Source organism: Manis pentadactyla, chromosome 8 (assembly GCF_030020395.1).
Source record: "Manis pentadactyla isolate mManPen7 chromosome 8, mManPen7.hap1, whole genome shotgun sequence".
Taxonomy (NCBI): Eukaryota; Metazoa; Chordata; class Mammalia; order Pholidota; family Manidae; genus Manis; species Manis pentadactyla.
The window spans coordinates 135,189,214-135,216,554 of NC_080026.1; the positions used below are offsets into that span (position 1 = coordinate 135,189,214).

The following is a 27,341-nucleotide window of genomic DNA, read 5'->3' on the forward strand; positions in this document are numbered from 1 at the left end:
TGCTGCTTGCTGAATCATTGAAGAACTGGGCCATGTTGGAACCCACACACTCTCAGGTGTAAAGAAATCAGCTCCGGGACAGAATTTGATTATTCAAGGTACAACAGTAAATGCTACTTAGAATTTCAACATCCTAAAAGTCTTTCCTGAAGTCTGATTTTAATAAGAGAATCCAGCAACTGGGGAACTGAGTCCTGAGAGAAATATGAGGGATGGCTGTTATGATTCAAGCTTGTACTTCTAAATTTATTATAACACTATTGGATTTCTGTTATAACCTAATTATAACAGAAAAAAAAAGCAGTGGGTACCTGAAATTCACTCATCAGCTTTATAAAACAAACAACTGCAAACAACAATGGGGGGGAAACCAGTTTGGCAGAATCCAAAAATTTAATTTACAGCCTCGTCCTGAGCTGGCTGTCCAGAGGACAGAGAGCTCAAGCCAGACATCCCACATTCCTACCCGGCACTGCACCTCAGGCACCTTGATTAAGAACTGTCCTCGGAAACACATTATTCAATGGCATTTAACCTCAAGGTGGTTTTTATTTATTCTCTAGATTTTGAGATGAGGCATCATATTTGCAAAGGGCACTTTTGCTCTTCATGGGCATTTTGAAAGTTGGTTCCATGAAGGCATCCTGAGATATTTAGGTGTTTGGTGACATAAATCCCCTTCCGGAAAGTGTCATAGAACAATCTAGAAGTGGTTGGGCCCTGAATTTAAATGATTGGTTAGGAAAAGCTTTCGAGACTCTCTGATGATATTAAAGAAAACAAGGAAAAGTATGGCAGGATGTTTACCTAAGAAAGAGTGTCCTGAGCAAATATCATGGATTAAAATTGTTTATTTTAAGAAGCATTAAAAATAGAAATAGAAATTTAGTGTACTATCTTGGAAGCAACTTAATAAGCTCAAGAAAGCCAGAATCAATCTTAAGGACAAGTATAAACCGTGCTGTTGAAATTGCTTCTATGAGTGAAAGAACTTAAGAAAAAACAAAATAAGTTGGTGAGGCATCCTGTTTGTACAACTGATTTTTGCTGTCGCCACACCCATGAGGTCAACAGTCTTTTTGGCACATCTCAGTGCCATGCTGAGGGATGATGAAGGTGGGGTGCTCATGGCCCCAGTGCTCAGAGCTCCCTGGAACCCTCTTGCTTCCCTTGTGCTCCATCCAGTGCGACAGGAGACACCCATGTTGTTTGCTTTGGGCCAGGTATTCTTTTAAGCATTCAACCCACACTGACTTACTCTATTCCTATAACAACTCTACGAAGGAAGCATTACCATTATCTCCATTCTGTGAGGGGGGCCCAAGGCAAGGTTAAATAACTTGGGGGCCAGTTTGGGGTTTTATTATCTCTCACCTCCAAACACACCCTTTTTCTCTGTTCTGTTAAAATAGTCCAAGCCCTTTAACTGTGTTCCCTTTGCTCTTGGGCACAATGCTCAACTTTGTTAGTAAAGAGTGCCAGAGAGACATCACAGAAGAAAATCGGGACATTTGTCATCTGACTCCAGGGACAGGGGCAGCATCTCCAGGCCTGGATCCTGCAGGTCAGGCAGCGCCTGGAGGCCAGCTGCGTCCCCAGCACCCTCCCTCGAGTGGTGCTATAGCAGATGAGACAGCTCCGCATGCATCCTAGAAAACAGACTTCCAGCAAGTTCCAGAAGGAGCATTTACCAGCATGGTACCAGGAAACTTCTGTCACTGCTGGGTCACACCCACTCCTCTTCAACAGCATCTCGATATCAGCCCCGGGCAGGAGGGGATGTTCTCTCCTTTCATCTGCAATTCCCACCGGTGTCCTTTTGAATTCTCTCTACTTCCACCCAGCCAATCCCTCATTCCTCCAATCCTGTCATGGTTAACAATTACACACATTAAACTTCCTCATTCAGGTTCCTATGTGGTTCCTCTCTGGTTGGATCCAGACTGACACCGTTGCCTAAGGACACAGCCCCCAAGCTGGGCAGCTGAAATGTCACTCTCCTGGGCCAGCCCTCTGGGGACAACCTTCCACCCAGGCGTCAGGAAGAACAGGCTCCTCGCCTGGGGGCTGGGGTGCAAGAAGGCAGCAGGCTGGTCAGAGGCCCTGGGGCCTTGGGGCACTTCTCCCCAAGCATCACCTGCAATGACTGCTCAGTTCAGAACACAGAATACATAACAGGGGAATACTTTTTCATGATGATCGCATTTATTTCCATTTTGGTAAATATTTCCACTAGTTGGTTCTTAACTCCCCAAACACACATTTATAAGAAATGGACACTGTATGTTTGGAAGGACACATGGCAGAGCTGGAGCCTTTGGGACAGTCTTGGCAACACACCTCTTTCTGGGGGAGTGGGCGTTTGCAGAAAATACTGAAGTTACCTACTCTGTTTTCTCACTAACTCTGCCCTCATCACTTCCATGGAAATAGTCTTTTGCTGAGTGAAGAAAGGTTCTGAGTGGGTGGCAGCCATGAGGGCTGCCCTGACTCCTTGGATGGGGGAGGCACAGACCCGCTCCATCTCTGGCCAAGCACCTACTTTTTCCCAGTCTTCTTACATTAGATGGTGCACGCGTCCAGAGGGTTTTAACATACCGTGTGATGGCCTGAAGTTTGGAGTTGGCAGAACCACAGAAATTGGGAGTGGTATTTAAAAGGTGATGGATGTAGGTTCCAGATTTAATGAAAAGAAAAATAATAATAATAACCCCCAGGGATCTTAGGCATTTCTGCCTGGGTGGAAATGAAAGGGGGGAAAATATGAGAAGCAAAAGGTATAGGTGAGAAGGAAAAAAATCCTGAAGGGACTGTGTGTCAGGTAGCTTTCCCCCAGCAGCCTGCTGGCCCATGTCCTCGAGGGTTATTGTTTCTGCCTGATTTGGGTCAGCAATTCAGGAAGCTATGCTTTCCTTTATGAAAAAAAAAAAAAATCAAAATCAGAAGTAAAATCGGTGTTTTGCATGATGAAGATGATGCTAAGTTTAATGGCTTCTCCAGCGTTTGAAGTCGTGCCAGGTCCAGGCGGCGGGTCAGGAGGGCAGCCTGTGGTCAGACTGCGTTCCTTTGAAGGAGCTGGTCCAGTAATTGCTACGGAAGCAGGAGACAAAGACGTCAGGTTGAGTCAGCACCTGTGCGCCACTCCCACGCAGCACCTGCCGGCCGCCGGGACGTTACCTTTTTGAAGACTTCCGCCCGGAGCCTGTTACTCTGTAAGATCACCCTTTTCCTTTGTTCTTCTTTCTTCTTTTTGACTTCCGGCAAGTTATTATAGATTCTGAAACACATTCAGAAAGCATTTTGAATGGTGGCAAGACAACGTGTGCCTGTCGGGGATCTGCGCCCTGTCTTGTCAGCAGGCTCTTTCACTTCTAAGAGACGACCGGCTCCACGCACGTGGGCCCCTCGGGCCTGTGAGCCGCGCAGGCCACGGGCTTTCCTGTCAGTCTCAGGAACAGGGCCGCCGGGCAGGGACAACAGTGCGACAGGCAGCGGACCACCCAGGGCGAAGCAGGAGAGACCCGTTGTGTATGTGGAAGTCACTTTGCTTGTCCCTCCATTCTCTATGAGAATTAACTGCTTGCTTGTAAAAGGAGAGATTCCAGACCCGCTGCTTTGCTACTCTTGAGTGTGTAAATTTGCCCCAGATACCTTTGTGCCGGTCAATTTTTGCTTTACTGTGACTTAGAGAAGGAGTAGCAAGTAAATGGATTTGGAATAACACACACACATGTCTCTGTTTACCTCTTAATCTCTAGTCAACCTAATTAAGCTGTTTCCAAATACATCTCGGGCACGAGTATTACATTCTTATCCTCATATAAAATTAGGAGTTTCCAAGGTACAAGGAGGGTCCAAGCGACCTTCTTTCCGACCTCCTAACAGAAACTCTCCATGTACCGATGCCAAACAGTATTTCTGCTCAAATCCACAGACACAGGGAGGGGCTGCATGCTGGGCTTTTGGGCTGCTATATATGTGGCACTCAGCTAACCATCTCTTTTTCATTTCCTCTCATGTTTTAAAAGCCAGACAAAATTTGTTTAACAGGTTTCCACTGTTAAAATAATAATTTCAAAGTATAAAAATATTGATGACAAAATTAGCAGGTGATATTATCTTGGTTATCCAGCTCAAGGATAATCACCTGACATGAGTTTTCTCACTGATTTCCCACAACAGCTGGAAGAGTATATAGTGTCCTGCTGTCGTATGAACAAGGAACCCCAGCCCCAGTGTGGTCAGGAGACTGGTGTGAAGTCCCTCGGCTGGCTAGTGGGGAGCTGGGATGTGCCCCTCGGTCTGCTTGACCTGACTTTCCTCCATCTATGTAGCATACCATGGCCCAGGAAATGCTGGGCCAGGCACAGTGCCTGGCACACTGTGGATATTGACGTGGTTTGAATGAATAAACGAACACACGGTTGCCACATCCAGGAGCTATTCTAGAAAGAACCCAGGGGAAGATTGTCAGGAACCAGTAGGAAAGCTGAATGTCCCTAAGCCCCACAGTGGAAACCTCTTCAGATCCACAGAGACCCATCTTCCTGATACTGACCATCTGAATCATTTGGGAAGTTTAAGATAAAAGTTCCTAGGTTTTTGTCACTATTTGCAGATGATATGATATTGTACATAAAAAACCCTAAAGACTCCACTCCAAAACTACTAGAACTGATATCGGAATATAGCAAAGTTGCAGGATACAAAATTAACACACAGAAATCTATGGCTTTCCTGTACACTAACAATGTTAGAACACAATCTAACAATGAACTAATAGAAACTATATAGAACTAACAGAAACACTAGAACTAATAGAAAGAGAAATCAGGAAAACAATTCTACTCACAATTGCATCAAATAGAATAAAATACCTAGGAATAAACCTAACCAAGGAAGTAAAAGACCTATAAGAAAACTATAAGACACTCTTAAGAGAAATTACAGAGGTCACTAACAAATGGAAACTCATCCCATGCTCCTGGCTAGGAAGAATTAATATCGTCAAAATGGCCATCCTGCCCAAAGCAATATACAGATTTGATGCAATCCCTATCAAACTACCAGCAACATTCTTCAATGAACTAGAACAAATAGTTCAAAAATTCATATGGAAACACCAAAGACCCCGAATAGCCAAAGCAATCCTGAGAAGGAAGAATAAAGTGGGGGGATCTCGCTCCCCAACTTCAAATTCTACTACAAAGTCATAGTAATCAAGACGATTTGGTACTGGCACAAGAACAGAGCCACAGACCAATGGAACAGAATAGAGACTGAAGACATTAACCCAGACATATATGCTCAATTAATATGCGATAAAGGAGCCATGGACATGCAATGGGGAAATAACAGTCTCTTCAACAGATGGTGTTGGCAAAACTGGACAGCTACATGTAAGAGAATGAAACTGGATCACTGTCTAACCCCATACACAAAAGTAAATTTGAAATGGATCAAAGACCTGAATGTAAGTCATGAAACCATAAAACTCTTAGAAAGAAACGTAGGCAAAAATCTCTTGGACATAAACATGAGTGACTTCTTCATGAACATATCTCCCCAGGCAAGGGAAACAAAAGCAAAAATGAACAAGTGGGACAATATTAAGCTGAAAAGCTTCTGTACAGCAAAGGACGCCATCAATAGAACAAAAAGGTACCCTACAGTATGGGAGAATATATTCATAAATGACAGATCCAATAAAGGGTTGACATCCAAAATATATAAAGAGCTCATGCACCTCAACAAACAAAAATCAAATAATCCAATTAAAAAATGGGCAGAGGAGCTGAACAGACACTTCTCCAAAGAAGAAATTCAGATGGCCAACAGACACATGAAAAGATGCTCCACATCACTAGTCATCACAGAAATGCAAATTAAAACCACAATGAGATATCACCTCACACCAGTAAGGATCGCCACCATCTAAAAGACAAACAACAAATGTTGGCAAGGATGTGGAGAAAGGGGAACCCTCCTACACTGCTGGTGGGAATGTAAATTAGTTCAACCATTGTGGAAATCAGTATGGAGGTTCCTCAAAAAGCTCAAAATAGAAATACCATTTGACCCAGAAATTCCACTTCTAGGAATTTACCCTAAGAAGGCAAAAGCCCAGTTTGATAAAGACAGATGCACCCCTATGTTTATCGCTGCACTATTACAATAGCCAAGAAATGGAAGCAACCTAAGTGTCCATCAGTAGATGAATGGATAAAGAAGATGTGGTACATACACACAATGGAATATTATTCAGCCATAAGAAGAAAACATATCCTACCATTTGCAACAACATGGATGGAGCTAGAGGGTATTATGCTCAGTGAAATAAGCCAGGGGGAGAAAGACAAGTACCAAATGATTTCACTCATCTGTGGAGTATAAGAACAAAGAAAAACTGAAGGAACAAAACAGCAGCAGAATCACAGAACCCAAGAATGGACTAACAGTTACCAAAGGGAAAGGGACTAGGGAGGATGGGAGGGAAGGGGGGTAAGGGCAGGGAAGAAGAAAGGGGGCATTACGATTAGCATGTATAGTGTGGAGGGGGCATAGGGAGGGTTGTGCAACCCAGAGAAGACAAGTAGTGAGTCTACAGCATCTTACTACGCTGATGGACAGTGACTATGAAGGGGTTTGTGGGGGGGACTTGGTGAAGGGGGGAGTCTAGTAAACATAATGTTCTTCATGTAATTGTAGATTAATGATAACATAATTAATTAACTAATTAATAATAAAAAAAGTTCCTAGGTTTCATCCCTGGATCATCTGATGCAGTATTTTCTTTTTCTGAAATACAATGGACCCCTCTACAGGTAGTCAAAACCAATGAGGAAAATCATCTATTTCTGACATAAAGACCTCACAGACATGAAGTGAAAAAAGCAAGCCACAGAAAGGAAATACATAGTATGATGCCATTTATGATTTAAATTTAGATCATTGTATATGTACAAATGAAAATCTATTTTTGAGCAGAGAGAAAGGCCCGGAAGGATACACGGGAGGTGGATAATTGTGGATGTCTCCAGAGGTGGGGCTGGGCAGAGAAGTGGGGTAGGAGTGGGGATAGTTGGCCATGAAGGACTTTAGCTTTATCTCCATTCTCTGAGTTTTTGAAATGTAAATGTAATTTAACATCATAATTAATAACAAAGACTACAAAAGAAAAGAAAGTTACAGTGTGATTCCGCGGACCAGTGAGGTCTGAGAGCCAGGCTCAGGGCCCGCCCGGGGCAGAGCCCACAGAGCAGAGAGAGAACCCAACTGCTGACTCCACCGGGGGAGACCCGGCTTCAGGCTGGGGGAGCCGGTGCCCTGGGTGCAGCCACGCTTGGCTCGGGGGCCCTCGCTGAGCTTCAGTTTCTTCTTCAGTAAAATAACAGGGGGATATTCTGTCCACAAATGCTGCTTCAAGATCTGTTCATTGCAAGCCTCCATAATAGTGGCTTTGGGTTGGGGGACTGGGAGATTTGGCTGAATTTTTTCACTAAACTGAAAATGGAATACTTTCGGCATGAGGTGTACAGCACTTCACACTTCTGAAATAGCAAGTCTTAAATCCCAGTGGCCCTTTAAAACCCCAGTTAGAAGGCCCTGACTCGGGTCCTGATCGGATGGTCCCCTTCTGCTCACTTGCACTTTTTATTTTCCGAGTATTCCCCCCAGGTGATCAAAGTTGGCTAATTACCAAGTAAACAATATAATCGTCGTAAAAGGAGACATTCTGTGCCAGGAGTGGGGAGACTCATGTCCTTCCCATCGCAATAGTTTCTCTAAGTGCACTATCAGTTGGGTTTAATTGTTATAATCGCTCCCAGTGCTACATACTTTATTTTAAACTAATGACATTTTCCTTGCATGAGCTTGGCCAATAGTGCTGAGTTACTGCATTTTGGTCAGAAGGCCAGGGCTTGGGAAGAATGGCAGCCTTTGTGTGCATCAGGTTGGTGAGAAATAGGGGAAGTCTGGAACAGCAATTGGCCAAGCAGAGCAGGGAAGAGTTTGCTGGTAGCAAGGCTGCCAAGCCCACCAGGGTTGGAGTGCCAGGAAGGCCAGCCTATGGCCCTCTGAGGCTTTGCCAACTCCCACACACCATCAGCATCCAAGGTCAGTCCTTTCCTGCAGGCCCTGCCACTGTCGAGACCCCTGGGAGAAACAGCTTCTCTCCCCCTCATAAAATTAGCTTCCAAGGTGCACAGTGACACCAGCCCGGGTGGTGATGGGAATATACAGTATTCCCGTTATGAGTCTGGGGATCTCTTAGAGACCAATTACTGGATCAGGTCAGAATCCAAGACCCACCACTTTCCTAAGGTTTTCCAAGAATGGCATTAACATGAAGAGGCACAACTGGACTGCTGCTCCTCTTTTAGCCAGCTTCTCAAATTCACAGCCATTCAGACCTCAGAAGCCAAGAAGCAGTGGCCCTCCTGACAGCACTGGGGCCCCCAAGCCACCCCGATCCCCACTTGCTCCCTCCTCTCAACCCCACACAATAGCCAGTACCTTTTAGATCGCATGTGCATCTCCTTCTCTGAAATGTACCTTTCCTTGGGTTTGAACAAGTTATCTGGAAAATATGAAAAGAGGATTAATTTCAGAAGGTACAGATATCATGCTTGTCTAAAGAAACATTATGGTGCACTTAACTACACACTCAGTTTGAATCCTTAATCTTAGTGCCAACCTGTACAAAGGCTGCAGGACTCAGTAGACACTCATACACCATAAAGGGTGGTAGTGAATTCAACAACCAATAATCTGGTCTTGATGATAGTTAAATATGAGCATGAAGTGCAAGGTTAGCATCTGACAGTGACTCCTTTGCAAGCTTCATTTAGCAATAGGGAGTTATGATTGCTGGGGGCCATGCCAGGGTGACTCTAAAATGTGCTTCAGTGTTGCCCTGGGAGCAGAGCCCTGGATGTGAGGTCATCCCACCAACAAAAAAATCCCCACACTAGAGTTTTGGTGCCCCTAAGGATAAGGAAACCTCCCAGCTATTGCTAGAGCCTTTTGAGAGCTGGCACTTTCACTCACAACCAGAGCCCTCCATCAAGGATGCTCAGCCTGTGTGCGCACTCTGATGGAAGGACTGTCCCTTTTGCAGTGACAGGAAATGTAATGGATGACATAATAATAACATCTGTCTAGTGTCCTTTGAGAAACTACACAATGGCTAAAAATCACTATGAGCCTGGAATGCTTTTTGATGCAAATGCGTATTACTAATCATGACATTTACAGATGGCACACTTAAACATGGTATTTTTTCAAAAGGTGTACACCCTTTGCAATAACTCTGAAATTCCCTTGAGGCTCTCAACACTAGAGATTAGCCAAGAGTCTGGCATCCAAATGCTCCTGGGAGTCTTGTCACCTGGGGCGTATCTGAGCAGCAGCCACACTGGCTGGAGCACCTGGAAGGTAACCAGCCCTGCTGCCTCACTCAGCAGAAGCAGAGAGGCGACTCGGCACCCTGGCTAAGCCGAGCCGGGTGATCCAAGCAACTCCTAGGCAGGACCCCGGCGTGGTTCTATTTATTGTCACACCTGGGCTTGCTCCCTATGCTCAACACTCCAGTGGAGCCACTCAAGACTTCTTAGGCCTGAGAATATGCAGAGTTTTCCAGGAATATACAAGGCAGGATAAAGACAGGAACACTAAGAAGTCTCTTCCCGTCTGGAGAAATACAGCGCAGCTACTGATTTACAATAAGGAAACAACACAATAGCTGAGCTTGTATTCTGTCTGGTTTTTTAAACATAAAGGGAAAAAAGGGCACCATGACTTCAAAGCAAAGTTCAAAGGAGAAATAGGAGAGAGGAGAAAGAAAACAGAATTTTCCCACTTAAGAGAAAGTGTCCCTGGTGCTGGGAAAGGTGATGGGCCATGAGCGCAAGGGGTGGTCAACATCGCCATGAAGACGCATCTGCCAAGTGCCTCCCAGTGCCCAGCCTTGGACCTCACCCCAGCCTGGGCCAGGCCAGAGCCCAGGGCCTCAGGAAAACCCTAACGACATTCCCAAAGAAATGGGGTGTCACCTGAAGGCAGTCCTGACTTGGTCAAGAAGTTCCGTTACTGTTTGAAGACTCCCACTCAGGCAGAGAGAAGGAAGCTTATACAAAGAATTAGACCCAAGTCCGGATCACCACTCTGATCCAGGAGCTACTCAAGATTAGGTGGAGGCCAGTGCAGGCCGACAGATGTTGTTCCTAGGAGATAAAAACATTCCAAATACCATTTGTAACACTTTTATAATCTTGATGCAATTGCATATGGTCTGCTCTGGGAAATTAGTTTTGGGGTTCTTCTAGTTTGTTTCTTTAGAGCACCTGATACCACAATGAAGCTTTGGTGTTATTTCCAAATGTGAGCTATTTGGCATCTCCACTGTTTTCTGAACTCTTCTCAGCCTGCTGTGCCTCAGCAGAAGTTCTGGGCCCAGCACATGTGAGGCCCCAAACCAGCAGGTCTGTGTCCCAAGCCTGCCTGTGGTGGGTAGGCTCCGCCCACACCTTGGGGAACCGGTTGCTCTTCCTTCCTACTGACTGTGAGTTTCTGTACCACCACCAAACCATCTGATGATGTGTGGGCCTTCTGGCCAGAAGGAAAGAGAGAAGAGGAGAGGGGAGGGAGGTCCCACCTCCCTCGAGGACGCTGTCCGAAATAAGGTAGAGCCAACAGCTCCCCCTTCACTAGCATAAACAGAACCCCATTCAGCCCTTTGAAAGATCAAGTATCAAGGCAGGGGGAGGGAGCAGGAGACACACCTGGGGGTTAACATCGTTATTTGCAATCGTCCTGCTAGTGTGTACTGGGCACTTCCTTACATGGTCTCCCTTGACCTGCACACCGACCTGGTGATGTGCTCGTAAGTGTTTGCATTTTAGGGTTGAGGAAATCAAAAGGCAGAGATCTGGTTTGCAAGAGATGGTTTCAGCCCAAATCAGTCCAGCCGTGTCCACACCTGCTCTTAACCCCACAACATGGCCACCAGCTCCTGGTTGCAAAATCCGTATTTTGGAAGCCTGACAAGGGTTGATCCATTTCCCAAGAGACCAATCCAAAATTTGTTTATCTTATAATCCTCCCTCCTTCCTTTTTGACATGTATTGAGCCACTGCTATGTCACCAGGGGATGCTCAAAAATAAAGGCACAGATAAGACCTGCTACCAGGAGACTTCATTTGCTAAGAGAAGAGTCGGATAATTCACAAACCAGCTAGAGAATCTCAGGCAAGTGCTCTGAAGAAAACAAAACTTGGCCATATGGCAAAGGGGAACTGGGGAGGTCAGGAAGCCCCCTTGGGGAAGGAGGCATATAAACACTGATGAGCCTGCCGTGGGAGGATCTGGGGAAGGGGGTCAGTAGAGGGAATGACAATTCCCTGGGTGTGCAGGGGGAGGGAGGAAGGGCAGGGAGGCACCCAGAGAAGTCAGGCCAGTCACCGAGGTGAGATCAAGGACAGCAGAGGTTCCCCACTGGGTTACACTTTACAGCCACCTGGGGAGTTCGGCCACGATTCCATGCGTGAGTGTTGGAGGTCTGACCTAGAATCTCTGGATGGTTCTAATGTACACCAGAACTGGGAAACATCAATGTCGGCTTTTGCAAGCCCATTTAAGAAGCTCTGCCAGTCTATTAAGGAGTTTTCCATCAGAGCAAGAGATGGAAGGACACGTGGGGTTTTAAACAGGAGACCTGATTTGTACTGTGGAAGATGACGCCAGTGGCCGTCCAGACATGAGCTGGGTGGAGATGCAACCACAGTGGCTGGAAGACAGATTGGGCCATTGCAGCCTGGGACGTGAGAGATGGCCATGCTCGGCGCGGCTGAAAAGCAGGAAGACCGAGACCCATCTACCCTGCACACACACAGGGAGCTGCGGGGCTGAGAGGGAGAAACCGGAACGGCTCCCAGGCTCTGGGTTTGAGTGACAGTCCATTTGACAACTATTTTTTTACCTCTCTGAGACTCTGCAGTAGGGACACTAAGGTAAATAAGACCAAGGCTTCAAAGCCCAGGGTTAAAGCCAAACAAGAAAGGCCTTTAGGCGCCAGGACCCACGTCTGCACAGGGAGAGGGCTCGTGGGGGCGAGGTCAGTCCTCCAGGGAAGGGGCGGGATTGGGGAGGCCACAGCAGGGGACAGCCGAGCTGAATCCTGGAAAAGAAAGCATTGCCCCTGACAGTGGCCCAGAAGGCAGGCTGAGGGGAAGGGCGATGGCCGCAGAAACCCAGCAGGGACACAGGGACCTGCCCGCAGCAAGGGATGGTTCTCAAGGACACGTACAGCAGGACCCGCTGGCGACCTCGTTGCGTGGATGGAAACCACCCTGCACGTGCTTTGTTCAAAGATCCAGTGAAATCCCATGCATCAATTCCCTCTTACTGTAAATTCTGCCTGTATAAAATTAAAGTGAACTGGTAAGAACGATTTTCAGCCTGCTTACGGGTCTTTTATGGATTTTCCCTGCAGCTTCCTGTATTCTAATTCATGGAGACAGAGGAAAGAGAACTGCAGTCCTTTCACCTCCCCTTATCATTCAAATGGGGGCATTTTTTTTCTCAATAAAATTACCAAGATAAATTGCCCATTCTATGTTTCTGAAAAATCCTTTATTTTTTTATTAAAAAAAAAAATTTTTTTAACCCCGAATCTCTGTGTCTGGCTCATTATTGGATCAAAGCTACAGGGCCTGTTGCTAATTTCATTTGACAAGGCCAGACATGCTTAAGCCCTTACCTGTTTCAAAGTCAGCTACCAAGATTGGGTCCTTCTGAGGATGCTCTGAGGGAGCAGCTGAGCTGAAATCTGACACTCTACTGCGCTCTACAAACACATGTGGGTGTTTATACCAACCCTCACTTCACACGTGTGTGAACACACATGCATACAGGGACAGGTGGCCTCAATACTCAGACAGCTGACAGTGTCACCGGGAGGCAGCATGGATCTGCCAGATGCCAGCGCGATTGGCTATTTATGGGACGGGGCTCTCTCTCCTCCACATGTGGCCCTTATCTGTGCAAACCTTCATTTTCCCAGTTGAACAAGTAACTAAATAATAATCAAGCTCTCACTGGATATATTAGCACAATGCCCTTCTTGAAGCTTATTTTCTGCAGTCACCCTGAGCTCTTTGAAGAATCTTTCAGATGCTTGTTTTCTTTATCTTAGCAACACCCAAACCAAGAGATGCTTATTGTAGAGAATTCAGCCAGGAGCCAACAAGCCAGTTTGGGGTATTTAATAGAAGATTCTGGGAGATACAGGCTTGGCGTCTGTATCTCCCAGAATCTTCTATTAAAGACCACAGCCCCCAAAAGGAATGGAAATGAGGTGTGTTTTTGTGGGGGAAGTTTCTAGGGGATTTTTCTGCTAAAAAAGATCCCAATATCTGTGTTTCTAAGATCACAAGTCTATTCATTATGCCAGTTTCAAAGCCAATAAGCAGTTGACTGTCCTACCACTGGAGTAATCACACCATAGTTTTCAAGAGTTAAATCCAGTTACTTACACATCATTCCTACTCGGCTCACCTCTGCAGAACCTCAAATTTGGTTGATGTAGGCAACAGTGGGGTGGTTTACCCTGGAGCAATTAGCCCACCAAAAATTAAAGGTGCACATTATACTGTACAAACGTGAGTTAAAAGACTCGTAGGTGGGTTGCCTGCACTTGTGATAAAATCTTGGGCTGGATAAACATTCTTATTTTTATAAAATCACTTCTAGCCTTCTGTGGAGTCCTGCTCCGGAATGACAGCTCCACAGGGTGGGCAGCGTATTCCAGGGGCCTAGAAGGTAATGGAAGCTGCTCAGGACTGGCATTTACATGCAAATGATGCTCTTGCCAGTTAGCACCCAACACATAAGAGATGCTGAGGTCACAGCTGGGAAACGCAACGAGGCTCTTGGACCCTTCTGGTGAAGGCACACAAAATTAAGAAATGAAAATAAAACGAGGGGTCTACAGAGACAGCCATTTGTTTTTGCATATTCGGTTTGAGAAACAAGGCAGATGAGGCTCCTGATTAAAGAGTGGATCCTTCTCTCCAAGGGGAGCTCAGCTCCTGCAGAGATTTATTCTCTAGTTAGGCCAGGATCACCATCTTGGGGCTTCCATGAAGAGAAAGGGTGCAAAGAGCTAAAGGATGGCTTTGAGAAAGGGTCTGCCCCTCTGGGAGGGGGTGGCGGGGCAAAGGGGCATGTGCCCATGAAGGACAGATCATCATGGGAGGAGCAGCGCAGCCATGTGAGCAGACGAGCCCTGGGGCCACAGCGTCGGGGGCCCTGGTTAGAGGAACCAGGTCCCCAAGTCAAACGCGCCCATGAAAAACATTTTTGGAGAGAAATGGGGTCTTAATGCAACCCCTGGCTCAATCCCGTTCTATCTCTGGGACCCACGAACACCGTCACAGCCCATTTTCCCTCCCCGCCCTCCTGGGGTCCTCCCTCCTTTGCTTGGGGCCTGACCCGCTCTCTCCCCGCATGGCACAGGAGCCCTGGGGAGCGGGGGGACTCGCTCTGTTCTGATACTTCCTCAGCCTGCTCCTCTCCACTCACCTCCACCTGCAGCCAAAGACAGCTTCAGATTTCTCCTCACTGCCAGATTACTCCTCAAAGATCCATCGAGGGACAAAGCAGTCCAAGGCCCTCCCTCGGCCATAAAGCCACGCGGCTGCCCTGGGCCGCTGGTGCCCCACTGCCACACTGCTTCCTGTCTCAGCTCCTGGCATGGAGAAGCCCTCCCTCCAACCCCCAGTTATTCGACATTGTGACATTTGTGAAATGCTTTCCAAAGGGACTGTGACTGGCATCTTGTCCTCCAACAGATTTTGTCCCGGGTGCCAGCATGAGGCTCTGTTAGGGCTGCCAGGGGAGCTCACATGGAGACAGGTCGAGGCAGGGCCCACCAGTGGCGAAGCCAGCCGCTGCCTGTGAAATCGGTACCAAACCCCACTGCCCAGAGGTCCCAGGGCCCTCAGGCTTTGCCCCCTGGCATCACTAGGCCAAAGGGATACTGTAATGAACATAAGACCTCTTCCCACAGTCCCAGATTTCTGTGGGAAATAGTACATTAAAACTCTAGTTGGAGTTTCTTTAGTAAAGCATGGTTCCTATGAGCAAAGATTCCTAGAGTGATGTTTCCAAAGTGGACTCTCAAGAATTAGATCAGACCATCCCAAGGTCAAAGAAATTAAGGGAAAACAAGGTTAAACAAATTTAAGCAGTCTTTACTGGGTCAGGACTTCCAGTGCCTTTAACATCCATCGGGCATTGTACTGCGAATAAGGCACAGAAAACACTTTTCAAAGGAATCTGAAGGGACTGCTTTTCCCAGTACATTCTGGATAGTATAGACTTGAGGATATTGGGGAGAAAAAACTGAGAACTACAGAACATTAATAATTATAATTCTCAGTTTTCAAAGTTATTATTTGTAGTTATAGAATAGGATTCAACCTATATATTTTAAAATCTGGTACAAAGACAACCTGGCGTTCTTCCCCCACACTTGCTTAAACCTGTGTGTGTATGTGTGTTAAATGGCAGGTTTAAATTACTCATTGAAAGGAACTTTAACAATGGCTCAAATCACACACTTCACCATAAACCAGCAAAATATTGTACAAGGCTGTTGATATGAGAGTCACTGTTTGCTCTAATTCTAGGGTTTCCTAGCATTTTTTAGAGAACCACAAAATATGGTGATTTATAGATGATGAATAAACTTTCACTCTCACTGCCAAGTAGATTTATATCCTTAGTGTCATGCAAGGTTTATTACTGAGCTGCATTATGGAATAAATAATTTCAAAAATAAAATCCAGGCAACTGGAAAAGGAATCTCCCATAAAGTCATCTTTCCTTACTGTTCTGCAATTCCATGTTTTTACTTTGCATTATTTTAATTAGAAATAACACTGTTCTCTAGGTCTAATTCTAACCCATGGACATAAATTGATCTTTTCCCCCCATGTTTCTTAAAAAAAAAGACAACATAAAACCTTTATCATTGGTCTGTGAAGGACACCAATAAGAGTGTCCATGTAAATATCTTTGAGTCAGGAAAATAGTCTTTTAGCTAAATCATGCTTCTTATTTTCTTGCAGACTGATGAACTAACAATTTACTTTATCTGATAAGCACATTTTAAAATGCTTTTGTGAGTAATATGGGAGAACTACCCCCAGCTATTTATTCAGATGTTTTTGGAAAAACATTCATGAGATCAGATCAGGCAACAGTAAGGATCATGTGGCCAATGCTCAGCGAGCTGACGATGAAAAGCTCGTTTTTATTACTGCGATGACTTCCCCAGCCATCTCGTATCTGCTGGGTCACTTCTCCAGCTAGATGCTCTGGGAATGTAAATTAATTTTAATACTTGCTCCAGCCAAGAGTCATCAGTGAAGGCAGATCTGCTGGAGAAGGAATTCTGCAGTGCCTTCCGGAGAATTCCGTTCCTCTACTGGTCCGTGATTTGAATGGTCTGACTTGGCTCACCTTGGTAAGTGTGGATAATGCAATTCAGATTAATGCCATCTGTTTTGCTACAAGCAGCAGGGCTTCCCAGAGTAACTTGGTGTGGCATATACCCACGGGCACTTACAGTCTAAGGAGATTTTTCTGGCAATAACCCCAAGTGAAGAAGGCAAGGGGGTTGGGCATCTAGAGAGCTACAGAGCCATGCATGCTCAGTGGAGGAGGGACAGGGCAGGGGAGTAGTCAGGGAGGGCTTCTTGGAAGAAGGGGATGTTGGTCATGGGTTTTCTACACAGGTTAAGGGGTCAACCTGGGGCAGTCACAAGGTCGACCCTGGTAGGCAGAGGGGGAAAACTAAGATAGAAGTCAGGCAGCCTGGGCTGAGTCTGAGCATTGCTAGGCTTCTGACTGGAGGCAGTATCGAGTGCAGGTTGCAGCAGTGATTCCTAATGAGTAAAGTGCTCAACACCAAGTAGCCCAGGTGTTGCATTATAGGAAGCAGAAGATAGAGCCTTGGTGGGGAAGAGATTAAGGAAGAGACTGGATTTCAGGTGGGCTAGTGAGGTGGGGCAGGATTTTGCAGGGCAGAGAGGATGAAGGGCAGATAAGGCTCCATCTGGAAGAGTCCTGACCTGGGAAGGAGGCCCTCAGTCTGTAGAGTCTGCAGCCTCAGGGACTGAGAGCAAAGCCCAGCCTCCTTGGGCTCCTCTCAGTGCATAGCTGCAGTCACATGCCCAGTGAGCCTGCTACCCACAACATCTGGCACCTGGCATGGTTCTGCATCCCCCTGCCCTGCCCTGGGCTCGCCTTTACCACATCTTGCCTGGAGCAACCCCTGCCACAGCTTTTGACCTCAGAACAAGGTTAAACCCGAAATAGCATACACAGTGCTGTCAGCTTCCTTGGGCTCATTTCTGGCCCCTCCCAGTTCTGTACCACACCCCCACTTTAAGGTCCGGTCCTGGCTGAGCAGAGCACCTCTAGAGCATCCTCGCTGCCATCCTCTTTTCCGCCGGCACCACAATTCATCACATAGCCTCTACTCATCCTAATATGCTTTGGGGTCTCCCCTATCAGGAGCCTTTGATGACCTCAAGGTGGGAGGTGGCTGACCAGGAAGACCCCTTTGCCTGCATGCTTTCCCCACAAGGTGGTGGAGGGGGGCAGGCAGGGGTGTCCATGAGACCAGGGACTGTGTCTGGCACACAGTGGGCTCTTAAGAAAGGTTTGCTGAGCGGTGGATGAGGAAGTGCCTTGCGTCACTGCTATAGCCAAGCAGAGGTGGCCCACCTGGCTTCCAGGGGAGGAAAGAAACTTACACATTTATTCACTTTGGGAAATCAAACTACAGATGATGAGATAGTAAAGACAGGCTGGGGCTGAAGCAGGCCCTCTGTAATAGCACTACAGCCTGGTCTCTGTAGCCTTCATTGTTCATGAAAATCCTCATCTGCAAACAGGGGCCTGATTAACTCACACAGACTTTCATGTGCATCCCTGTCCTGAGCCTTAAAAACTGCCTGGAATTCATTAGCTAACAGGAAGCGGACCTGGCCTCTGGCCCTGGCTGTGACCGCCTCTGCAGGTCAGGTGCTCACCTTCCCGGCAGCTCCTGCCCAAGTGGGCATTTGTTAGCTGCCAGAGTGCCCACCTGAGCCTCTCAGGTCTGTTCCGAAGCCAAGACCTCCCACAGCCCTGATCGGAGGCAGCTACCCCAGCTCAGAAAGCAAACCCCAGCCTTCTTTCTAACAGACATCTTGACACTGTAGCCAGAGCTCATTCACGCATATGATTTATTAACTAATTTAGCATGTAAGAAAAACATCTGCTTTTTACTTTTATCATCTTGCCAGCAGACAGGCTGAAGACAAGATGTGTACTGTGGACTTGTTTAATGGGGCCTCCAACACTCCCTCTCACTCGGCCGAGCCCCCACCAGGCTCCGGTTTCAGAAGTTGTCTGATTTAACTGACCTAACACAAACAAACAGGGGAGTAAAGCTCTCATCAACACATAAATACCACAGGCAAGGGCAGAGGGCCATAAAATCTGAGCCCTGGAGTCCCAGGGACAGCATCCTAGTTGCCAGGACTGTCTCAGAATTGGGGGAATAAAAAGGTGCCTCTGTTATTACAACTATTCCCTGGGGCTATCACCCTCTATTATGTACAATTTTAGGCTTTCCATGTAAAAGCACGTGAATTTGTAAGGACAGCTATTCTGGGTGAAACACTACAGTCGGGTGATGTAATGGATAGAATTATGTCTCCCCAAAAAGATATGTTCAAGTCCTCACAACCCACCCAGACTTGCGATTGTGACTTAACTTGGAAATAGGGTCTCTGCTGATGTGTGCAAGTTAAAATGAGGTCATACTGGATTAAGGTGGACCCAAATCCAATGACTGCTGTCCTCATAAGAGGAGGAAGTTTGGACAAAGAGACACACAGACTGAGGTGAGAAGGCTGTGTGGAGACAGAAGCAGAGAAGGCATGATGCTTCTATAAGCCAGACAGTGCCAGAAGCCACCAGAAGCCGGGAGAGAGGCCTGGGATGGATTTTCCCTCTGATCCTCTGGAAGAAAACAATCCTCTGCCGCCTTGATTTTGGACTTTTGGCCCCCAGACTATGAGAGAAGAGGTTTCTGTTATCTTACCCAACCCATCTGGGGTCATTTCTTACAGCATCCCTGGGAAACTAACACAAACGACCAGGGCACCACCCCTCCACTATTCGAGATGGTACCCTGCACCACTCGGGCCTACAGTGTGGCACTGCCAAAGGGACCTGGCCTGGGCAAGGAGGAACCCAGCTCCCCACAGAACAAACCGGGAGTGCCTCTGGGATGCCATTTCTTCCTACACAAAATAAGCATATCTGGATGAAAAGGAAACCAATCAGACACCATTTTTTGAGTAGGGGAATCTGTTGAACTCTCAAGTGGCATTGTTTTGTATATGTTGACAATACATTTGTTGACATAACCATTTTGATCAACATTAAAAATGTTGAGGCCAAGTGGCTCACACGCCATAGGCAGCCCTCCCCAGGGCTGAAGACCCCGAGGTCCCCGGTGGGGGCTCCCACTTGTGGCTGATGTTCAGTCCATCACAGCACCTTGAGAAGTCTCTGCACCTAAGCGCAGGCTGCTCCTTGTTGAGCCAGAGATTAAACAGCCCCCTGGAAAACACACCCAAATCAAGCCTCTATCAGCCAATCAACTTGAAATGCTGGTGTTCAAATGGGGACACAGTTTCTTTGCACATTCATTTTGTTGATTTCCCTTTTTTAGCGTCCTAGGAGGGGTCCCTGGGGAGGAGCAGCAGGTGTTTGCCAAATCCTTCACCACAAGGAGGAGGCACCCTTGCCCTGGATCTCAGACAGCTCCCCCAGCAGAGCTCTGACAACTCCAGGTGGAAGGAGACAGCCTCCCTATGGAACGTGGAGGCTAACGGGAAATCTGCTACACCACCGGGTCCTCCCTGCAGGCCTCCCTGCCAGGCCTCCCTGCAAGATCTTGGTAATGTTTGCTAAGCTGCATTTTATTTGAACATAGTTATTTCCCCAGAGAACTTTGATTCAGAATTATACCCATGATTTCACCTCCTGGGGGCCAGAACATTTTGCTAGGAAGAAAGAGCTTGTCCCTCTATCCAAAGAAATAAAATTGAGGCTTCCCCAGGCCTCCAGATTTTAAGATTTGAGTTGGCAGGCCATCAGTATGTGCTCTGATGTCCGCATTTTTGCCCTCTTCTCTTCTTGTTATTCTTGCTGGTTTAATGATCTGTTTATAAGCCCCACGAAGAAAGGACTAAGGTCAGCCTTGCTCATCACACTATCCCCAGCTCCCAGCACGGTGCCGCCCGGGAAGGTTCCTGACAACTCATCTTAATGAGTGACTGAGGGCTGCCCTTCACAGGGTCAGCCTGACACTGGCCTCACGGTGCTTGGAGAGCTGGCCATCCACACTCTGAGCTCACGGCAGGAAAGGGCTTTCAAGATGACGAATGTTGATACAGACAAGCTGGAGTCAACCTCTCACTCTGAGATCTGTTTTGCAATCTATAAAGGGCAAAGGGGATCTCTTGCAAATATCTGTTAGGAGCCAAGAATTTGAACTTGCTACCCTGGCTGTTACAGTTGTGTGGTTTCTTTTCCAGCTCTAATGGTAAATTTGTGACCCAAGTGGTTTCTGCTGAACTCGGTGCCCCATATATAGTCGCTCAGAACGGGCCGGCCCCCAGAGCAGGCTTTCTGACACTGAGTTTTGGATCCTCGGAGTGACCGTGAGTGCTGTGTACGTCAGTGCCATCGTTGGCATCCCCTCGGGTGAGTCCCCGAGGACCCCACCCCACCGCCCCCAGTCTGACCAGCCCTCCCAAGCCATCTGCAGCTCACCGCTGAGAGGATGGGGGACGGTGCACCGCCTCTTGCTGGCCCGGGCCGGAAGGCTCTGCTTGGGCCCCAGGGACTCCTTCCGCTGGGCTTTCCTCTGCTGGACCGCACGTTCCACCTTCTTCAGCCGCTCTCGCGAGCGAGAAATGAACTGAGGTTTATGGATTTCCAGTGCTTCCTGATGGAGCAAAGATGGCATTTTTAACAGAAGTGACAAAGAAAGGCACCTTATCCATCTGATTTGGTCAAGAAGCTGATCAAAAGTCCGTCAGTCAGACCAAAAGCCACAGTGCATGAGCGCCTACGATGTTCTTTCACCACCTCCTAAAAAGAGCTGCTGATGACACAGGCCCCTGCCAGCGGCCCGGCGGCCCCAAGGGCGTATGGGGTGTGAGTGACTAGTAACCGACCCCCAGGGTGTGAGTGCGGAGGCCGACTTCTTCCCCCAGTCTCCCCACCGTTCCCAGCAGCTCAAAGTCTGACTGCCCTAAACCCCATATTCCAAGGAGACTCGGGTGTGGAAGGAATGAAGCTGGAGGCCCTAAGAAAACCGGGGTCACCCACCCAGCGTGGAATACGCATGTTTTAGGAGAAACAGTAACCGAGGCTAACAGAGACAGCTGCTCCCAGGTAGAAAGCCTTGGCAGGGTACCTCTGCCTATGCAAAGTGATCCTGCAGGCTCCACAGAGGTCGGGGTCCCCAGCCCCACTTCAGTCAGGTCTCCCTGCTCTGCCTGAACACCGCCGTACTTCACGGACCACCTCATGCAAGCAACTCCCACACGTTTACAACCACGATAGGCTGTGAGCACCTGGAGGGCACGGGCTGTGCCTCGTCCACCTTGCATCCCTCACAGCCCTGCCCCCAGCCCCACGCATGGTAGGTGCTCAGCAAAGGCCTTTGGTGCCTCTGTGGCAGACTCGCTCCTCTGCCCTCTTCTTCTCCCAGTCCCCTGGGAGCTCAGAGCTCCCAGGAGGAGGGTGGCTTGGGCTCCATCTGTCACAGATATGCTCCTGGCAGCTGTGCCAGGAAAGGAGGGAGTCTGCTCAGCCAGGTGGCCTCCACGGCGCCAGCCCAAGGCCCTGCATAAGTCACTGAGGCCAGGAGAGCTGGCGCAGGGGTGGCTGCTGCCTCAGCCGCCTGCCCTGAGGCTGGGGGCTCAGGCTGCTTTGGGGCACCGTGAGTCTCCTGCCAACAGCTGGCCAATGGTGCCGTCTCCACACCTGGGGAGGTTTACAGCGTAGGAAACACCTTCCAAGGAGGTGCGCCTGGCTATGTGGTGCACTGTTAGCAGGGGCTCTCTGAGTCGTTTGCCCTTCTATTTCCACATCTATGTATTTCTGAACTTTAAAAAATATGTACATATTACTTGTACAATCAGGTCAGAGTCAGCATTCTTGAACTCATGGCGGTGTGATTTGAGGCAACCTCCTTTATCTTTCAAAGGCTTAGTGCCCTAGACAGGGCTATGGCAGCTCCTGCCACACGAGGACGGGAGGCACTGATGCCTGTGAAGTGACCTGGGCACCCGCCAGCAATGCTACATGCCTTGCCACAGTCCTTGTCACTGTTATTATGTGATCCTCATTCCAGCCTGCTGGAGCAGACATCATTTCTCCATCACTCATGTGGGGAAGCAGGCCCAGAGAGGTTGGGGGGCCTGCCCAGAGCCACACACCCACCAGGAAGGGGAGTCAGGGCTCCAGGAGCGGAAGTGAGGCCGTGTGCCCACCCACGCCCCAGGAAAGGTCTCCATGGTGGGACTCACGCTGGCAAGCACAGAGGGCCTTACCTGCAAGGTCAAGGAACTTGCAGGTGTTTGCTGGCGCTCCGAACAGTCCTCCGACAGGGCGGGGGCCTCTGGCCCGGCGGCGGGTGCCGGCTCCAGGGCTGCGGGCTCAGGCTTAGGCTTGGACGTGCTTGGGCCTTCCCTTCTCTTGCATTCTTTGATTTTTACAACCAAGTCAGAGCATGTGTATTCTCCTAGGAGGGAAGATTAAGAATTCCATTTAGAGGGCACCCAGGGGTTTTCACCTGGCTCCTCAAAACCAGAAGACAATCTTGGAAACAGAAACATCAGTGAGTTCGCGGGCCTCCCTTAGGCGAGGAGCTCACGCCTCATCGCAGCCCCCGGGGCCACAGGGAGGGAGTTCTCAGGTGGCCAAGCCTCACCACAGGCCGATTCTGCCACCGAGGCATTCCCCCTGGCTTCTGGCAACACGCCTGTGCTCACAGTGAAAAGCTTTTCTATTCTGTGCTTCATATTAAATGTGTCCTATACAATTGTTAGAGTTTGGTTGTTTGGGGACAGTGTATTAATTGATCTTACATTTGCTGCGCTAATGATGTAAGACGGAGGAATGGTGCTCAATTATTTATCCCTCCCCTTAACTTGCCAGAGACTACCACTGGCTTTACATTCATAACTGGAATTCTCTGTCTCTCAGCACTGATTTGGCCTCTTTTTGAGGCCATTTTGACAATCCTTTATGGAAAACGTCAGGAAATGAGTGACTCAGCCGCTCGTCCCGGCAGGCAGACTCTGGGGTATGGAAGGAGGGACGGATACGTACTTTCTGACACTTACTGACCAGCTCCTCTGCCAGGACACGTATGCTTGCTGTACTTTGCATCTGTCCTGGCGTGCTCCCCAGCCGGTCACCCTGTGCTCCCTGCTGCACTGCCCCCCGACACAGCCTCACCACTCCTGAAACTTGTCAGCCCTCCTGTCTCCTCACCCACATGCTCCCTTATCACCATGAAGCCCCTTTGATTCCTCTGCCTGATGACCTCCGACCTCCAGACTGAGCCCCAGGCCTTCAGGAAGTGTCCCCAGCCCGGACTGGCTGCCTGCTCTATGTTCCCACCATGGGGCACACCCAGCCCTGTCAGTTCCTAGGTGGACCTGGAACAGGATGTTTTAACCCGACGAGCCTGCAATTCCCTCCAGGGCTGGACCATGTCCTAGTCACCTCGCATCCCCCCAGTGCCAGCCCAGGTGCCCAGCATGAGCCAGTTCTGTTGGGAGTGGATAGAGGTGGCTGTTAGGAGGCTCAGCTGGCCACAGGATGCGCCTCTCTGGTTCTGAGAATCCCTTATCCGAATCCCCATCTAACCTCCACCATTCATACCTGGGTCCTCCCTGGCCTGGACCAGCTGTTCTCTCTCCACTCAACCTCTAGCAGGGTGCCCTCTGGCCTGTGAGCCTGTAGGCAGGACAGGCGTCCTGGGGCCACTTCACGGTGGGTGCCCCACCACCAGCCCCACACTCTTCAGAGGTCCCAGCGTCGTTCTCCCTCTTCCTCAGCATCTGCCCCTGCTCTTTCTGGAGGCTTCCCCACTGCCCTCCCATCCCTGCTTCAGGCCTAACCGCCTGGCCCAGACACCCATCCCCCAGCCCCTGCAGCTGGCGTGACTATGCCTTCCTTCCTGTACCACTTCCATCACCAGCTGGGAACCTGTACGCTAGCCCAGCTGCCGTGACCCGAGCCCACCCCATATCCAGGGACAGTTCCCTCTGTCCCCCACACCAGGCTGTCTGCCCCATCCCAGATGTGACCCCATGGGCAGTCCTGGCACACCCATCCTCCCCAAGGCTCAGGACAGAGGTGTGTCCATCTCCACCACGGTGGCCTCTGCTCCCTGGTGACTCAGTCTGTGCTCCTCTCTGGCTGGGTCTCCGCCCCCAGCCCGGCCCTCCACAGCGGCCCTCCACGCTGTCCGGCACGGTCGCCCTCAGAGCAGGCCGAATTAGCTCTCTGCCGCCTCAAGGGCTTGGCCTCATCTCAGTCCAAACTCCCTGAGGGGGTTTAAGGACCTTCCAACATGACCCACACGACCTCAGACTCACACCTGGGCTTCCCCAGCTCTCCCAGACCCCAAGTCAGCCACGTGCTTTCCATCAGCTCTTGGCTTCGTGTGCTTTCCCCAAAGTCCGCGGTGCCCTGCACCCTTGGGGTCTGCCTTTCAAACCTCTAATTAGCTTTCAGGTTCTGCTCAGAATCATTTTGTCATGAGGGAAGGTCTGTCCAGATGCTTCTGGGAGCATCAGGGGCCTTGCTCGGCTTCCCATAGCTCAGCACAGACAGTTACGATCCCAAGGCCTCCAGCCCCGGGCTGTGAGCACCTGGAGGGCAGGGAGCACATAGTAGGTGTTTAATAAATGCTTCTAAAATGTATTAATGAACGAAGAGTGAGGGATTAACTTGGGTTCTAACTGAAATCTTCTTTATCAGATACCATAATCGTCTGTACCCCAAAGCTCTATGATCTGGCATTGTTCTTTCTGTCCTTATCCATAGCTCTTTGAGAAACTGTTTAGAGTGAAAGAAAATCTAAATTTTCCCATTGACATACAGGGCACCACCGTCGTTTTCCTATTTTGTTCCTACATTCTTTTATATATTGATGCTCACTGCAGTACTGTCAGGGGCCCACTACATGGCCTTTAGAGAAATGCTGGCCCGGTTTGATTTCTTGGTTCCCTCATCTGTGACAGCCTGAGGCTGGGACCTACCCTGAAGGTACTGTAGGGTCAGGCACATTTGGGGCACCACACCTCTTGGCCATTACCCTTGCTAGTCAGTTACAGTCAGCTGGGGGGCCGATGCTTGCAGAGCGGCCACATCGGCATCTCAAACCTTCCTTAGCTAAGCCCGAAATCCTGCCTGCGCCTGGGAGTGGCCTTCCCCTCAGGCTTGCACACAGTAGGGCTGGGAGTCCCTGACACACATGGGGCTGCCTCCTGTATGCCTGCACCTGCCGGCCCTGGTCCCCTCCCTGCTAGGAAAGGGAAAGCTTCATCAGGTGAGCTCGTAGGAGCTGACGGCCAGGAGGGCCCCGAGCTGTTTCCTGTTTGAACATCAAGAAGGCATCGTGCAGCCCTGCCTCCCTCGTGCCTTGCCTCTGGGGAGCGCTCTTCCTATCTGAACACCGTCTTCCTGTGGAGACGCGCACAAAGCTCGTAAGGGGCAACAAGAGCCGGCTAGCAGGCCTCTGGGCTTCAGGAAGCTCTGCCGCCGACTCTCTGCGGGCTCCAAAAAGTTGCTAAACTGACCGCTGTTGCTTGGAGAGCTACACGCGTCAGTAGGGAGACCTTTAACCAGCCTCCATTCCCTGCGGGGAGCAGACGAAGCCACACGTGCTCCTCTTTGTTGCTCCTTGCTGATTCCAGAAAACACTTTTACTTCTACCAAAAATAAAATGAGAGCTGTGTTCAGACCATCTGACGATTGTACATCTGGCGCGCTGACTTCTGTGTGCCATACTCTTTGGGAGACCGGAGATGGGCTGCGGCACTGCCTGCAGGAGGGGGAGCTGGAGCCGTCGGGGGCCACATGCTCGGAGCACTAACAGGACGTCCCCTGGAGTTCACTTAGGAGGGTCACCGTGCGCACGGCAGTCGTGCATTTGGCTCTACAGAGACGCTCACTGCCGCCCTTAGGAGCTCAAACAACACTCTCAACAGTAGACAAGAGAGTGGGTAGCTTAGCACACTGACTATGGGGCCAGAAGATCTGGGTTCAAATCCCACCTCCACCATTTATAAGCGATCCAGCCCCATCTACAAAATTGAGGTAATACTATAATGAGGCAATAATATTAAATATTAATTATCTAATTTTATTATCTTATCTATTTTTGTAATATATTTATAGATGGATATAATCAGTATTTATATAATTTTCATATTTTATATGTTAATATTTTATAAATGGTAAACCATATTTATATGAATATGAATATTAAAACTGAGGTAATACAATACAATAATGATCCATGTAAGGTGGTTGGCACAGTGCCTGATACATGAGCCTTTCATCACTGCCCGTGATCAGTACCCTTGCAGAAATACTGATGCAAAGTTATGTTCTGTGGCCCGGACAGAGAAGGGAGGTGATTCACTAGGCCACTTCTCGTAAAGCTGTGGGGCCAAAATTGTGCACGTTTTGTCTATTACCACACTGTCGTATCAAATGTCTGGAAACTGCCTTAGGCGCATCACCAGGGGACTATTAAATAAATTATGGGACATCATGCTTTGCAGTGGAAAAGAAAGAGGCTCCTGCATGGACACAGAATAATCTCTAAGACATACTGTCAGGTGTGCAAAGCACAGTGTGGGTCAGCGTGTCAGGTCTGCTTCCCCCAGTCAACGCTTATACACAGGACCCAGGAGATCCTGGGGACGTTGGAGAAGGTGGTGCAGGACCACAACTTGAGGTGGGGGAGACATTCTTTTCTCTGTTTTATACTCTTTGTTTTGGTTTCATTTTTTTCTTTCAGAATATTTTATACATTTTAGAGTTGTTCATTTTAAATAAGGCAGTGACTCTTCATAGGCATCATGTCCTCCCTATTATTTTTGATGCTAAGGGGACCAACCCCCTGCTGCTAGTGGGGTGCATCCGAATCTCCCTGTGCCCCCAAGGGCCACTGG

At 48.7% G+C, this 27,341-nt stretch overlaps 1 protein-coding gene across 1 annotated transcript in view; it reads right to left on the bottom strand.

Moving 5' to 3' along the window:
- Positions 1-2,192: 2,192 nt before the first annotated feature.
- Positions 2,193-27,341, bottom strand: part of C8H10orf90 (chromosome 8 C10orf90 homolog) — a 216,830-nt gene continuing 191,681 nt past the window's right edge. The window contains exons 5-9 of the mRNA XM_036898997.2: positions 22,695-22,885; positions 20,905-21,079; positions 8,518-8,581; positions 3,178-3,277; positions 2,193-3,090 (exon numbers count right to left, since the gene is read on the bottom strand). Coding sequence (XP_036754892.2) covers positions 3,052-3,090; positions 3,178-3,277; positions 8,518-8,581; positions 20,905-21,079; positions 22,695-22,885 — 569 coding nt within the window. The 3' untranslated portion in view covers positions 2,193-3,051. The remainder of the gene's footprint in view (positions 3,091-3,177; positions 3,278-8,517; positions 8,582-20,904; positions 21,080-22,694; positions 22,886-27,341) is intronic.